Source organism: Sturnus vulgaris, chromosome 5 (assembly GCF_052056855.1).
Source record: "Sturnus vulgaris isolate bStuVul1 chromosome 5, bStuVul1.hap1, whole genome shotgun sequence".
Classification (NCBI taxonomy): domain Eukaryota; kingdom Metazoa; phylum Chordata; class Aves; order Passeriformes; family Sturnidae; genus Sturnus; species Sturnus vulgaris.
The window spans coordinates 27,717,932-27,734,185 of record NC_142247.1 but is presented as its reverse complement, the minus strand read 5'-3'; the positions used below and the strand labels follow the sequence as shown (position 1 = coordinate 27,734,185).

The window sequence follows — 16,254 nt, the reverse complement described above, 5'->3', positions numbered from 1 at the left end:
AGCTCGGCCCTCATGGAATATCTTGCACCAGCCTTCCAAAACCTATTTCAATCCAAAATGATTCTACTTTATTTATGCATCATTTATTTCTTCACAGTCCACTGCAGCATTAAGGTTACAACAGCATCCCCTAGGTCTAGCTTTATTTTATGTACCCTGAGTAATGCCTCCTTCCATTGGCAGTGCCCCAGCTATAACTGCTATTTCTATAGTACTTCTAGAGTAGTCCTTTTCAGGTCCTGCCCAGTTGTTCTGGTTTTCCCATGTCCTCATTCAGGATCTGTACCAATTCTACTGACAAGAATCTTATTTCTCCTTGGACTCACCCTGCTTCCCAGAGGGATTAGGTATGCTTCTCCATCAGCTTTATTACCAATAACAGTCCTATTTTCTGCCCCTTGTCCAATATCCTACCTTTACCTTTTCTATATTTGATCTTCCATTTTTCATGTATTTAAATCAGGTGTAAAAGTTATGTAAGGTTTTTCCAAAGATTAAAGACAGGAAATTTTCACATTTATTCATTTGTACACATCGATACATTTCACATTATATCATTCATAGATACATGCTGTATATGTTCCCTCGTCTGGCTCTAGACACGAGTATGTGTCTCCTTACTTTCACAGTATCTATGAGCCTGGTGGCTTTTTCTGTGATTATCTACCCAGTGCACCCCAGATGTAAAAACATGCTGTTATCTCAGTTTTACACAATGCAGAGCCACAAGGGTGCAGATCAGGTTACAGAGATTCTTGGTAGAATAGGGAATTTCTGCCTCCTAATTCATGCTCTCTGTTGTTGCTTTAGTGCTTCCCCACTGGAATGAATAAACTCCTCAGCTCCTAGGGAAAAAGAAATAAAAGAACCAATAATAAGGGAGGAAACATTGAGCTTTTGGGAAAATGCAGAAAGCAGTTCAAGTCCTAAGTGAGTTTGGAATGGTCTTTTTTTAATTCTGCAGATGAAACCAAATCCCTTTTGTTCCTTTTGCATTTCTTCTGTGGTGGGGGCGAGGAGAGCAGGAGTTGAGATAAGATTTGAAATGAAAAGAGAGTGGTGCAAGGCATGGTGCAAATAGGAGCCTGAATAAAATAATAACTATCAGGTGACTTTGCCTAGCTAGTTTTCCTCCAGCCTGTTGAAAAGCACCAGAAGGTTCAGGCTCTCTCCTGAACCTTCACCCCGAATATCAGTGCAATGCTGCTGAGTATCTTGCCTAAGAAACATATCTGAACATTTCTGGTTTAATTCAGAACTCTGTTCTCCTGCCTAGCCCTTGAAAACCTAATTTCTAGGAGGTTTTAGTTTTCCATCTGTTGACACTAGTTATAGGTCTCTCCAGATGTTTTTGTGTTTTGAAGTCCTACCTTGCCATATTAGGAGGAACTCAGGGATTTACTTCTGCCTTTGTTGGAACAGATGATTTTGGAAATTCATGGGAGTAGCTTGTACTTGTCCATACTACAGATCTGGATAAGGATTTTGTAAATGGTGAGACGCTTTTCCCAATGTAGCTTATAAGATAGCCACTGAATGAGACTATCACCTCCTCTCTGTTAAAAATATCTTACTGGCCTGATAACACTGAGAAGAGCACATGTAGGAGAATAAGGAAATACACTCTCCTGGTATAAATTGCAGCAAGAAGACTTAGGTTAAACATCAGGAGAAAAACCTCACTTTTTAATGGAAAGGACAGCTAAACACTGGAATAAATTGCTTGCGGAGACCATGGACTCTGTCAGTGTAAGGACAGGTTAGAGAAACATCTGCCACAAAAGGCTGTTACAAGCCTTAGCTTCCCTTGGGAGGAGAGAAAAGCCTCCGTTAAGAATTAGTTTCAAGGAACTAATGTGATGCACCTTTCATTAAAGATGCGCATTAACATACTGCAGAACTCTTTTATTCTGGCTGCATTATACCGCGGTTAAGGCAATTTGCCAGCTGGCTGGAAGGCTTTCAGAAGGCTCCCACTTGTTTTCCCCTTGCATAGGCAATCTCGCCTTTTGTCTGCATGGGATAACTTATATGCTTAGACAAACAAATAGCATATGTGATTAACTTTCTGTTCCACTATAATTCTCCCTTTCTTTCTTTGCACATGTGTTGGCCTTCTACTTCCAATCTTGTTATCCAAAATAGGATTGTATATTTAAGTTAAAAGTTAGCTACTCCCCTCCCTCAACACCACCAAATTCATCCCCAAATTTACTTCCTTGACAAAATCAGAGCAAGGGGCAGTTAAGGTGAAATTCTGTTTCTTGGGGACTATGTCATGACATAAAGCAACATTACATAGGGACTGGAGAATATTATTAAAAGGAGTTTTTATAGATACCTAGTATCTTTACTTTTACTGATTCTGTGACCCTTCAGGGCTCCTAGTGTGAGTTTGGATGACTCGACTGATTGGAGAACACCTAACGGGTCTTGAAACTGCAGGGTGACCAAACTGAAGGATGCCTGGGATAGTTTACATTTCTTCCTTTTGCTGAGGCAAGCACTCATCTAAACCCAAGTAATAGCACTTCATAGGCTGTTAATACAAAGTACCCTGAGACTTCAGAAATGCCTTGCTCTGCTCTGCACAGCTTGGTGGGTTATATTCTTTAGGCATAGGCATCTTTACCTGAACAAATCTGTGACATTTAATTCTGCTAACTTCTGTTGCTACAGTGAATTGCTCCTTCCCTCTCATGGCAGATTATCTAGCATACGATACACATTTGTGTGTTCTTTATCTTGCATTTCCTCCATTCTCTGCACATGTGGTGTTTCTTATTGTCCACATGTTGCTTATGCCCATCTTTCTTCAACTATGTGCATATACGTTTGACCTTTGCATGCATAAGCCTGTAAAGAAGTCTGCCCTCTTTTAATTCACTATGATTTTCTGACTTTTCTTATTCATATCTATGCACATATGGAGTTATATGCCATGTCTGATTGTTCAGGTTAGCAATAAAATGTAATATTTGCACATATTTTTGAGACAATCCATAGTTGATTCGGAACTTTTGGTCAGAACATTTACTTACATCCTGTTTTTCTTCCTCTTTGGACAATTTAGAATGATTCTATTGGGATAGTAAGGAATGGATGTGTACTACTGTATTTGCAGGTGGGGTGATGTAGTGCACAGAAGGCTGTGGCAATGCTGTCATTGTTATCCTAATTTCATAATGTTTCTGTGTAGTACAACACTGTGAGACGTGCCTGGCACACAGCCTTATGAACTCCCCTTTCTGTCCCAGAGAACTTCTGGGTAATTATGGGTTGGGTGTGCCTATCTGATCTAATTTATCACTTAAGGGGTTATATCATGCCTTTTACTGAGATATCTAAGTGCTGCTGAGATTGTGCAAGATGTCTCTTTCATCAGCCACTTATTTCTATGATAAGTTAATGCTACTGAGATGAAAACTGGGCTGCTCTGTGCAGCATCTTAATCATTGGTCCCTGCTGAGCCCTGTGTGGCAGTTACTACTTTTGGGGATTTGAGCTCAGTTACTTGAGAACTAAAGTAGCACTGCAGAAATCTCTGGCTCAGATGATGATAAATTGACCTGCTTGCTGAATGAGTGGGAAGTCCAGGGCTGAGCAGACCCTGGATAAGCTTGTGAGTCTATGCTGTTTATTCCCTTAGAAATTAATTTTCCACATCCAGGCTTAGAAGCATGAGTACCGACTATCTCCATGGATGGAGGGAACATTCAGGGTAAGCTCTTCTTGGCATCCTTTGCCTTTGGGAAGGCAAGACCAACTGCCCAGACGCTGCACCCATCCTTTTACAACCCTCCTGCCTTGTGCTCACTGGGGTGTTGTGTTCACCTTGCACAGGGATAGAGGATGGATGTGGAAACTGATGTCTCTGGGTGATTTCTTCTGCCTTTTTTCTCCCCTCACAAGCCCTCAGAGTGGATTTTTCTTTCATAGCCATATGAAGTGTTTGTTTGTTTTGAAGGTGACAAGTGTTTTATGTGAATTCTGGGTACTCTCAAATGCCAAACCCCAGCTGGGCTTTGAGTTTCACAGATTAACCACTGACACCTAATGAACCTTCAATAAGTGTTTCTCCCTCCCATTCTGTCATTTAAATAAATAAATGACTGAAATTTGGGGGTGGTGGGAGGGGTTGGATTGGAGTGGAATGAATCTTTTGTTTACCCACCAAGCAGGTACACCACTAAGAGCAGTCATGCAAGCTTCCCACACACCCACACTGCCTCTGCCATCAAGTCAGCATGTCTCAGTCCTGGCCTGGAGGACTTGCTTTGAGGATCATGCAGGAAATCTTCTTCTAAAGCCCAGTTAGCTTCTTCACCCTCTCAGCTTTGGTTGCCAGCCAAGGTGCTAATTGCTGTCAACTGTGATGGTGGGAGGGAGAATTGAGAACAAAGGTGAGACTTTGATAGTTGAAAGTACAGTTGATGTTCAAGTTTTCTCTTTTCCTGGATGTTTTTTTTGCCAGAAATGGTCTGCTGGGCAGTGGGAAAGCTTACGTGTATTATCTCTTTAAGGACTGCAGTGGCTTCTAAACAGCTTTCATTCTTAGCAGTAGGTGTAAGATAATAGAGTCCCACCCTCTTTTTTGCCTACTAAAGATATGATCTCTATTCACTTAGTGTTCTAAAATTGCAATAGAAAATTTTGGAAGTTATGAGAATTTAGGAAAAATAGCAAGGTTTAAAAAACATCATAGACACTCTTCGGTATTAATTTTCATGCATCAGAAACTTAAAACAATTCCTTGTTTCCAGCTAAAGTATGTAATCAAGTCATTCTGTTCCTGTTGTTTGGCTGAAAAAGTTGAAGGATGTAAGTCTGTTTGACCATAGTCACAGTATTCCTGTGGTTATCCACTCACTCTCCTAGAAAGTGAGACCATCACAGAGATGAGACAGCTCAGAGATCTTTCTTGCTCTGCACTTCCCCCTTGTTTGAATCCACTTACTCAGAGCCTTCTCCCCAGAAATGTCTCCATCTTATGTGAGTCATGAGTTTGGGTACTCCAGAATGGTCCTCTTACCCAGTCCTTCAGTAGCTGTGGTTGATGCAAAGGGATGGGACAATTAGAAGCCTATCTTCTGTGGTTTGTGTCTCCACAGGTGGGGAAATGGAAAGAAAAAAAGTTGCAGATGAAGTATTACGTGTGGCCGCGCTTTGAGCTGTATCCTGACTCTGAGGAACGTGAGGACGATCACCTGAGTATCGTGACCTTGGAAGAGGCACCATTTGTCATTGTGGAGAACGTGGACCCCCTGAGTGGCACCTGCATGAGGAACACGGTCCCTTGCCAAAAACGCATAGTGACTGAGTATGCACCCCTGCATTTTTCTTCTCATCTTGGGCTCTTTGTTCTCAGCAGAATGTAAAGTGTTTGTTGGGCCAATACAATCATTATCTATAATCCTTTTTAGAAAATCACCTCCATTTGTCCAGCCTGTCCCATGTCCATTCATGATGGGCCCCTTTGGGCAAATCACTGTAGCGTGTCCCTCCACCCTCCAGCACAGATATAAATTGTCCACATTGTACAGTGGGAGGGGGAATGCAAACTGACAACAGGGGAATTACAGGAGTTTCTCCCAGTCTTTTAACCCATTATTATTGTGATGGTTCAGGAACAAAACTGATGAGGAGCCAGATTACATGAAGAAATGTTGCAAGGGGTTCTGCATAGACATCCTCAAGAAAATCTCAAAGTCTGTCAAGTTCACCTATGACCTGTACTTGGTGACTAATGGCAAGCATGGAAAAAAGATCAATGGGACGTGGAATGGAATGATTGGAGAGGTCAGCAGCAAAGAGAGGGCGTGGTGGGCCTCAACCCTGGGCTGGGTGATGTGGGTCAGGTCTAGCCTCCCATCATTATTGGGTCCACTTCTGAAGCAGGGACAGAGGTGACTCTAGAAATAACTGGCCTGCATTCTTTCTTGGCACTGAGTGAATTAATCTGCTCTGACACTCTGACCATGACAACCTTTCTTGTCTGACCATTAATTATTATTCTCTATGGTCTCACAAATTTGGCCTATACAGTCTTAGAAAGAGGCTGATATCCATTCACTACGGTTGCTGCAACTTACATTATGCTTAGGTTGTATATAAGGTGAATAAAGAATGAAATAAGGCTTTGCAGTTTTAGAGGGAGGATAAAGCAAGGACAGAAAAATGAGATAAGACGTCTTCTCCGTGGATGATATGTTTATCCTAAGACCTCTGTGGATTTATTTTCTGTACACATACCAGCTTTGAGGGGAAGATTAATGTCTATAGGTTTTCTGAAAGAAGAAGGTGTCCTGATGAAAGATTAGAAAGGAGAGATGTTACAAACAATATAGGGAATGGGATTACAGGAGTAAAAGGATTGTGTTGAAAGGCAGGAAGATGAGAAGGGGCTTGACTGTGGTGCTCGAGGACTGCCTCGTGTCTGTGTGTGATCTTTTTCTTTTCTTCCTCCAGGTTGTCACCAAACGGGCCTATATGGCTGTGGGATCTCTCACCATTAATGAGGAACGTTCAGAAGTGGTGGATTTCTCTGTGCCCTTCATTGAGACGGGAATCAGTGTCATGGTGTCACGTAGCAATGGAACTGTCTCACCTTCTGCCTTCTTAGGTATTGTTTCAATCTAAAATTAACACTTCAACCAATGGTCATTAAAAAAAATTAGGTGAAGGTTACTTGTGACTCTTAGCCTGAAAACTCTTTTTTTGGGAGTACCTGTGGGACAGGGGTATAAAAATATACTGTGATGTTTTAGAACTGAATCCCAGGCAAGCAGAATCCAGGGAAATGCAAGTGCAAAGGCAAATAGGCATTGCCTATGAGTTCCAGGCCAAGGTATTTTTCAGCAATTGTATGCCTAATCCTAGAAAAATTGGGCTCACTCAGAGTTGTCACATAGACTGCAGCATGTGGTTTCCCTGTGACTCAGCTAATAGTATGTTCAAAGAGTGTAGGCCAGAAGAAAATTGATTCAAACCTTATAGCTGGGATAGGATAACACTTGGTGATAGCAATTGGCAATAAATAGTTGCACATTGAGACACATTATTTGTAAAGACATTGTTAACTTGACCCTCTCTTGACACGTAGTAGAAGTTAGAGAACTAATAGACCTTTTCAAGAACAGTTGAGCCATTGGTTCTGTGCTGACACTGTGTCAGCAATAAAGGTATTTCTAATGTCCTTCAGCGATGGAGGGTGATCAGAGAATACGGAAATTATACTGCATTTCCCCGAGATATTCATGTCTTCCTAGTGTCTACTATTTGGCTTTATAAAATGCTTTATGATGCTGCAAACACAGTATATGAGTTATATAATTACTGTCTACTCTCTGCCAGAGTCCTGAGAATATTCACAAACAGAAATACTTTTATATGGGTAATGAAATTTTCCCAGACCTTTTTAAATATGAGTTTCATGACTACTAACTCTTCAGGAGTTTTTTCCCTTAGCAAGTCCACCAATATTGCTGGGGTAGGTAAAAGTATTGTTGAAGTTATCTCCGAAATTTAAACTGCAATTTAACTGAAGTTGCAATATTGGCTATACTCTGGAGCAAAGTTCTTTAGTTCTTTGATCTGGTTCAGTCCTATCTTTTCCTGTTTGGGCTGGGAGAAGGAGAAAACCTGGCAGAGATCAAATACTTGCAGAACATGCACACTAACATTTCTAGAATGAGCCAGTGTTCCCATTGCTAGAGGGATGGAATACTAAAAAATCTACTGTCATTATGGCTGAATCTTAGAAATTTGGAGAAGCTCTTTGGCTCGATAGCATTTTGAAAGTTGGATGCTTGTCTGAAACCCTGCCAGTTCTGCCTGATTTTCCCCACTCTCTCCAGATGGTGCTGGAGGACTTCCTGGGAACAATCTTTTATCAATGTGTTTTATTTTATCAATGCATGCCACAATGGCTGTGTGTGGTTCCAGATGGAGCCATGTGTCACAAATGTAACAGTACGATGGAATGCAGTCATTACAGAGACAGAAACTGTGGTTTTCCCAGTTCAAAAAGTTTTTCAGAATCAGGTTGGAGACTTTGTATTAACTTCTGCTTTTCCCCATCCCAGTTTGCCCCACACAGGCTTTCTCTGGAGAGCACAGGAGGTGAGGTGTTTCAGGTCTTTCACCTTGGTTTTCTCTTCCTCTCCAGAGCCTTTCAGTGCTGATGTATGGGTGATGATGTTTGTGATGCTGCTTATCATCTCTGCGGTGGCTGTCTTCGTCTTTGAGTACTTCAGCCCTGTGGGCTACAATCGGTGCCTTGCTGATGGCAGAGGTAAGGGGAGCTGCTTCTGGCTATCATCCCCTCTGGTTTCCTTTGCCTTGAACGGATCTAGCCCATTCTGAGCTCTGCATTCAGACTAAAGAGGACAGGGATGGAGGCAGAAAAAAGGCTCTGAAGAGAGCAGATGTGTATAATGGATAATTTGCTTGGCGTGAGAGACGGAGCTGTGCCGCCTTTCATGTCTAAAGCACATACCAGCTCCAATTTGTTTCTCATTGAGGGAAAATGGGGCCTGGTAGCCAGTGCTGGCAGGGCCTGCGATGCTGCACTCTCCAAGACAATCACAGGGCTCAGCACTGTCAATCCATCCTTCAGTGCTACATCTCCCTGTAGAGCAAGACACTCTGCTGGTCTCCCAGCATAATGCTATGTCCTCCGGAATCCACATCTGTCACCTGGTCAGGTCCTTCCCTACTTGCCTTTCTGGCTTTCTAAGACCAACTGAGAGAATGGGAAACTTATTTTCTTGGAAGTGGGTAAAGAATTATTTTTCAAGGGCAGCAGGAAAGTTGGGAACAAGCAAGTGATCCATCTCCGTGGTTCTGATCTTCAGAAGGCAGACAGATGAATTAAAGAAAGGCTGTCTGTCCTTCCTAAGATGCAGCCTTTTTGCCCTTACTGACATGAAAACTATTAGCAAGTTGAGTCTTTTGTCATATGCATATCTTCACCCCCTGGTGAGTCAGCCCTTCAAATTTTTCTGGATTTATTGGTTCATAGAGAATAGAGGGAGACAGACAGTTACTGGGAAATGCACTCATTTGCTCCCAAGTCTAGTATTCTGAGTGAATTTATGCCATCAAATTAGAGAGGAGTGAAAATAAAAAGTGTTAATGAGAATACAGGCAGAACCACTTACATGGGGAAATGGAGAACTTGTCTCTTAACAAGTAGTTCTGGATGGCCTTTATGGCATCTGATCATAATCCCATGGATCTGTGGTACAAGTACTGAGAAACCTGAGTCTTAGGAGGTATTAATATAGATGTGGAACTGGAAGCAGTTTTTAGTACAGGTGTGCAGTTGTGCAGTTGTTAAGTTAGCCGAACTGCAGCTACAAGTATCAATATTTCCGAGTAATTATAAAGAGTATGGCATGATCAGACGGATATTATCCCTGAGAGATGAAATATGAAGATGCAGAGACTGCAATGCTGATTTTGGTAATGAGAGCCCTGGCTAATGTTACTTTGGCTACATTTGAACTATGATAGTGTGCCCCTGACAGTATGCCTCAAGCACCTACATTTTCTCTTTACGGATATCAAGACTTTTGGACTGGAATCTGCCATTACAATCTTGGTTTGTGTCTGACAAAGTAATTGTGCTAGCATGTGGAGTGGTCAGTGGAGAGAGGAAGGCTCTTCTTCTTTAGAAGGGAACTTCTCAAGATTTCCTTCCACTTTACAGTTCCCACTGATGTTTGTCAGGCCTTTCACCTGTATATCTTAGGGCACATTAGGTAGAGAGGGATATGAAAATATCACTCCAGCATATAAAAAGACAAAGGCTGCCAAACCATGTTTCTCTTAGGAACTTTATCTCCCTGGAATTTAAAGGCACCAGTTTCCAGGTGATGATTCTGCTCTAAACTTAGTTTTGAGTTCCCTGGGTGAAAAATGAGCCCCTTGCATTGTTCAATTGTATTTAGGGTAACACAGTTAGTGTTTCCAGATGACCTATGCAATTCACTGCTCAGAGGTTTGGAGGAGCATGACAATACTTTCTTCCCTTTTGCTATTTGGCTAGAGTCAATCTTAACCACAGGCATCAGCACTAGGATCCAATCAGCCTGCCTGATGAGATGAAGCATGGGATGCAGATCAGGTTGGCCCTATTGGAGGAATGACAGGTGCTTGAACTGTACCATTCATCCTGAGCATCTTCTCAGTACCCAAAGAGTGATCACTTCTGCATTCTCCCTCTCAGCTCTTCTTGTGCTCAAGTTAAGGAAATTCTTAGTGGGTTAGGTTCCCACTAATGGAACCAGCATGTGCTGGGGTTATGAGATTGCTGAGAGACAGGTGCCATTTTACCAGTTCTCAGATCTAGTGCTTCATTAGCACACATGGCTTCTGGGGTATGAGTGAACTTCCACACTGAAAAGTAAATAAGGGGAAAATAGGAGCTTTTAAAACACTGCTTCTGGACTATCTAGGGAGAACCTGCAGATTTTTTTTTAAAGTGGACCAAATATATGTCACCATCATGTACCTTAGACACAAAATATGGGGAGAGGGAGCTGTGTTCTTCTCTGGTTAGTGGATCTTCAACAGACTGAGTAATGAAACACTCTTTCAGAATTATTTGTAGAGCCCTGTTATTCCAGATGATGCTCTTCCGTGTACTTTTACAAGTAGAGTGAGAGCCATGTTTTACAGAGGTGTGTCCTAGGAATTTGAGGACATCACCCTTGAACAGCTGGAAATGAGGATAGAATGTTTCTGAGCAAATTCTATTTCTGGGGACAATACTTCAACTAAAATTAAATGTTTGGGCTTCTAGATATTCAATCAAATAAAAACAAAGGTCCTCATGTAAGGTTTCAGTGGAAATCCCTGAGATAGAAAAAAATATGGAAATCTGAGGACATTTTTAAAAATAATTTTTCAAGTTGCACTTTGCTGAGGTATGGTAGCATTTACTTAGGGGAGTGCAGATGCAGATATTCACCTCACAAGTGGGAATAGATTCTGCTCTTAACTCTGAAGTAAAGAGGTGTATGAAACTGGAAATGCAGACTACTTACTCTCAGATGTTCACTGTGGGATCATGTTTCTCAATCACTCTAGAACCAGGAGGTCCCTCTTTCACCATTGGCAAAGCTATCTGGCTGCTGTGGGGGCTGGTGTTCAACAACTCTGTGCCAGTACAGAATCCCAAGGGTACCACTAGCAAGATCATGGTGTCGGTGTGGGCCTTCTTCGCTGTCATCTTTCTGGCCAGCTACACTGCCAATCTGGCTGCCTTCATGATCCAAGAGGAATACGTGGACCAGGTGTCTGGCTTGAGCGACAAAAAGGTAATGTATCCACCCAAACCCTCAAGGCAGCCTTTTCCACAGAAGAGGCTGCTCTACCATCTCTTCTTTCCTTTCACAAGGAAAGTAAGAAGGCGTTTTCAGAGTTGCATCATAGCTTTAGACCCGAGTTTAAATAGCAGAACTGTTCTTCACTGGTTTTCAGTTGCACTTTTACATGCGTTAAGCACTTCAGGAATGAATTATGAGCAGAACTGAACTGTGCTTGCTTGCATGATCCCAAACCACACCTTGACTGTCAGCAAGAAACAAATTAATGGAGCTTTGGAGACGATGTGTATAATGGCTGTAACCTGTGTTTTCAGGTTTAAATAATTTGTCTTGGGTAGGAGTGCTGGCCATAAGGCTAGCAAATATGATCTGTTAATTTATTCTGAGAACAAGTTCTGTCCATGGGGGTAAGTCACTGTGGCTTGGATGATTTACTATTGCTTGCATTTGAAGTTATACTGTCATTTTTTTCAAGGTGTTTGGAGGCTTAGTACAAGAAATAATTTTCTGTTCAGAATGCATTTCAATGTCTTGTTTACCTGCACAGCATTTTGTCCATGCAGAGCATTCGCTTTTGCTGGACTCTGAACACTTGAGGATTTTGAGAAGATTGCTGATACATGCAGGGTAGCACTGTCTGGCTCGTGAGGGTGTAATGCTTTGCACACTGTTTTATTTTTGTTTTGTGGTGAGGCTACTCACAAGGAATTGAGTATTGTGAGGCTCGATTGCCCATGCTGAGCTTGTTAGTCAGTCACTGGGGCTGCTTAAGGGGTCATGCCATTGCAGGGCAGCCAAATAGCAAGGGGTTGCACACATTGCTATTGGGGATAGCAGCCAGAGGAGGACTGCAAGTGTCAGTTGTGGCTGCTGGGTTGGTTATAGTTACTGACTCTTGTGTCCCTCATGACAGTCTAGAAATAATTTGTGGCCAGGCCTCCTGTGTATACAGCGTCCTGTTCAGCAGGCTGGAAATTCTGTGATGGATTAATCATAAGAGATTTTCTTACTAATTTTGTTGTAGTTTTGTTTTGTTTTTTTTTAACCTGGAATGGCACAGAATAATACAATCCATGCAGAAGTGCTCCTGTTATTTGTTTTAATTTTAACCTCAATGTTTCATACTGTCTTCCCATTTCCAATGTGCTGTGTTGAGGATGGGTGGAGGGGAGAATGCTTTTCTGTCAGGTGGAGATTGTTGCAGAGCCTCCTTAGAAACTGTGAGCTCCTTCAGATTGAAAGATACTGATCAAAACCAGCCAGCCCTATCAGAGGTAACATTAGTTTGTCATCATTAGGTTTTCAACTGTCTGAGCTAAATGGGATAGTTTGCACCCATTTGTGATCTATTGTTTCAGGCTGTGCCTAGGCTCATGGAGAGAACATGCTTTCATTCTCACGTTTTTCAAGATAGTCTTCATACCTGCAGAGATATATGCATGAAATATCATTTGAAAGCAGCGACTCCTGGAGCTTCACAGAGCCTTTGGATATGAATTTCTGGGCCTGTTTTAGTTGATTTCACTGTAGGGCCACCTGTGTGTATTGGATTGAGGCCATTTCCTTCTACTTTTCTCTGCCAACATCCCTGTATTTACTTTTGCTACACTAAAGCATATGTATTTTTTTCCTTGGGGAAGAGAAAGGCCATAGTACATAGAGAATTGTGGCATGCCTCAAATGTAGCTGCTTGTGCAAGTACAATATTTGGGTAAGATTACAATCTTACCAAAGCATCTGGAATCAAATTAATATTGGCTGGTGAAACTGAAGGCCAACAGTTGCCTTTGGGCAATAAAGGGAGGTGGGGCTAACTCGGTCCAAAAAAAGTGAGTGAATGAGCCTGATCTACTAGGCTCATAGATTTTACTCTCTCAATATGCAAAGGGTCCTGTAGAATTTGAGAGCAGTCATCTAGACATTTGTCACACTGTTTCAAGATCCCCTGGTTTGGGAGGAATTCACTCTTCTGAATCTCATCTTTTCCCTTTTCCCAAGCCTGCACCTTGCTTGCAACTCACCCTCCCAATGCATTGGTTGGTCAGGATGAAGGGCACATGGAGGTACGCTGTGTTCTACCTCACTTCTCTTGCCTGCTTAAAGCCAGTTCAGACTTTCAAAAGAGGCAGTCACTGTTCAAAGCCAGTTGGGAAAGACTGTTTGCCAAGAGAAAAGGCTGTCACTTCCAATCTCTTTTACCCCCAATGTATAATCTGGTGTCCACAGCAAAAGTCAGGCAGATTAGTCTCCCAGTCTTCTCCATCAGCTGGTAAGGGTACCTGTGTCCAGCACAAGGACTCAGCAGAGCATGTAATGCAAGCCAATAGGCAAGGTGACAGTAACAAAAGGATACTATTGTTCCTACTTGCCTAGGCCCAGATCTGCTTGCAAATGTCTCTGTAGTTCGACAGTACCTGGGGAAGGTGTCCCACTGACACTGTAGAGGAGCCAAAATGCCAGATGCACTCACAAAATCCATTACTGTGCCTGGCTGGGGCGCACTTGTCAAGGTCAGGCTGGCTACACTCTGCAACAGCTACCCTGAGGGTCTCCTTGGACCCTCTTCCTTAGGTCTTGCTTGGTGCCTACAGCTGCTGGCATGCCACTTCCCCAGAAAAGCAGGCTGAAATGCTCCTGAAATGTCTCAGGACTTGGATGATGTCTTGGCTGTGCCGCAGCATTTACTTCCTAATAACATGCAGGACAATGACAAATGTCATGTCCCCACTGTGCTTCTGTGGATGCTGGAACACGTCTGTCTGAGCTGGGCTGGAGTGGATGCCTCTGTCCCAGGGGACCAGGTAGAACTGAGGGTGTCTGGAGGCTCCCTGTATGAACTTAGGGACCTCTGCCACTCTCTCTCTGTCCCAGATGATGCTCACCTTGCTGAATGCCACCCTTTGAGCATAGCTGGCTCGAAACAGCTGCCAGAGCTGATGCAGGAACCCACCTCATGATGGCTGTTAGTTCCCCCATGTTAACCTTGCGAGCTGCTAAATCATACCTCAGACTTTAGCTCTTAACTCTGGGCCAGCCATAGGCAGTTTGAGGGAGGAGAAATCTGCTTCTGCCTGAGAGCAGCACTAGTGAGTTGTGCAGGAAAAGTCCTGCTCTTGGCAGCATCTCCTTTCCAGCTCCCTGTGCTTGTGCCGTGCTGAACCACCTTCCTCCTGTGCAGGTGCCAAAGCAGCACCTTCTGCCTCCACCAGCCCACCTTGTGCAGCAGAGGGGCTGGAGGTGGTCCTGGCAGGGACAGTGCCACGCTGGCCATGTCAGCTCCCAGCAAGCCCAGCTGGAGTATCTTTGCACATGCTGCTGGGCTGCCTCCATGCAGGATCCCTGTGCGGGGCTGCTGTTGCCCTGACCCCTGCGAAAGCCCCAGTGGTAAGAGGGCCTGTCACAGAATACTGCAGTCAACTCCTGGGTCTGGATTTCATCTGAGTGTAATCAGAAGATATAACCCAATTTCCATTAGCGGGAGAGCTTCAGACACATTAGAGAAACAAGCGCCTGCGGTATTTCAGTCTAACGAAGGCAATAAATACAGGAAAGATTATATAAAATGAACTAATGTGTGAAGTAATCTAATAGCTATACGTAATTGCCATTTATATACAGTAGTAATAGAATAAAAGCAAATGTGGACAGCCAGCAGGGCATTTAAATAAAATGATTTAGAAGGCAGTAGGTTAATAATAATAAAAAAATAGTATCCTTTCCTATAAATTAGTTGGAAGTGCCAAAGAAGCTAATAAAGTACCAAAATGGTAATTTTGTAATTGACGTGAAAAGGAGAGAAATAGATTTCTGCATGCCTGCAAATCAATATAGATTGCTGAAATTTCACACGTATTTGATTTATTTGCTTTTTAAGACGTTAATGAAATGTTGAGTCAAATGCAGCATAGGTCAGTTAATTTTTCAATAGATATCAGTTTGTTTCTTGTTTTGAAAGGTGGGGTTTGAAGTTAAAACTAGCCACTATTTTTACTGAAAAGAAAAGAGGAGAGTATAAGAAGGAATTCCTGATATTTTCCAAAACAGCTCATTTTAGTATACTTCATTCAAAATACTTTCTGACATGTGTTTTGTCATTTTCTAAAGGCACTACTCATAAAATTGACCTACATTTAACTGGAAAAAAAAGTGGAAAAAAGATTTTTTTCCCCTGTAACTAAGGAAGGGGCCAGACAGAGATAATTGGAAGACAAAAAAACATAGGTAGGTCTGAGGTGAATGGAACATTTCAAGTCGATACAAAACAAAAGCCTCATTGAAAAACCTACAGAAATAAAAGGATCTGCTCTTTTCTGGCAGTAATAGGTGCTTGGCTGTGAAACTGAAAAATGAATTATTTCCCACATTGTACTTTGCAGCACATTAAATCGAAATTATACAATGATCCCAGATATGCAGAACACTTAAGCGTGTGCTTAACTTTGTGCTCATGAGCGGTGACATTAAAGTCAATGGGCTATTATTCACATGATCGAAGTTAAATGCTTCCCTGAGCTTGCAGCTTTTGCACAAATACCTGTTCTGGAGAAGTCCAGGGCAAATGCAGAGGAGATACCTTCAGCTAGACGTTTTTCAAGAGGGCTAAAAGTGAGGGTCAGTCCTGTGCCTTGTGAGCTCTGTAAGGGGAAGATGAGACCATCAACTGGGTGGCTTGGAGGCAGTACAAATTTACACGGGATTAAACATTTAGTGTTAACTGACTTTTGTGGTACCTCCACACATTTCAGCAGGATACAAAGGAAGTTTTATGTGGTGGTGTCCAAAGGCAGAAAGTACACAATCTTTCAACAGCAGTATGATTTTTATTGCCAGAACGCCTTTGTGAAGATATGAGTTAGGCAGACAGAAGGACCATGCCACTTCCAATCCTGTCCTCTTGTGATAAATCATAACCTTTTCCAAA

The 16,254-nt window shown here is 42.5% G+C and overlaps 1 protein-coding gene across 1 annotated transcript in view; it reads left to right on the top strand.

Moving 5' to 3' along the window:
* GRIN2B (glutamate ionotropic receptor NMDA type subunit 2B) overlaps positions 1–16,254 on the top strand; it is a 221,483-nt gene that overhangs the window by 165,648 nt on the left and 39,581 nt on the right. The window contains exons 6-10 of the mRNA XM_014882568.2: positions 5,112–5,320; positions 5,628–5,799; positions 6,469–6,622; positions 8,168–8,293; positions 11,095–11,324. Of these exons, the coding sequence (XP_014738054.2) occupies positions 5,112–5,320; positions 5,628–5,799; positions 6,469–6,622; positions 8,168–8,293; positions 11,095–11,324 (891 nt within the window). The remainder of the gene's footprint in view (positions 1–5,111; positions 5,321–5,627; positions 5,800–6,468; positions 6,623–8,167; positions 8,294–11,094; positions 11,325–16,254) is intronic.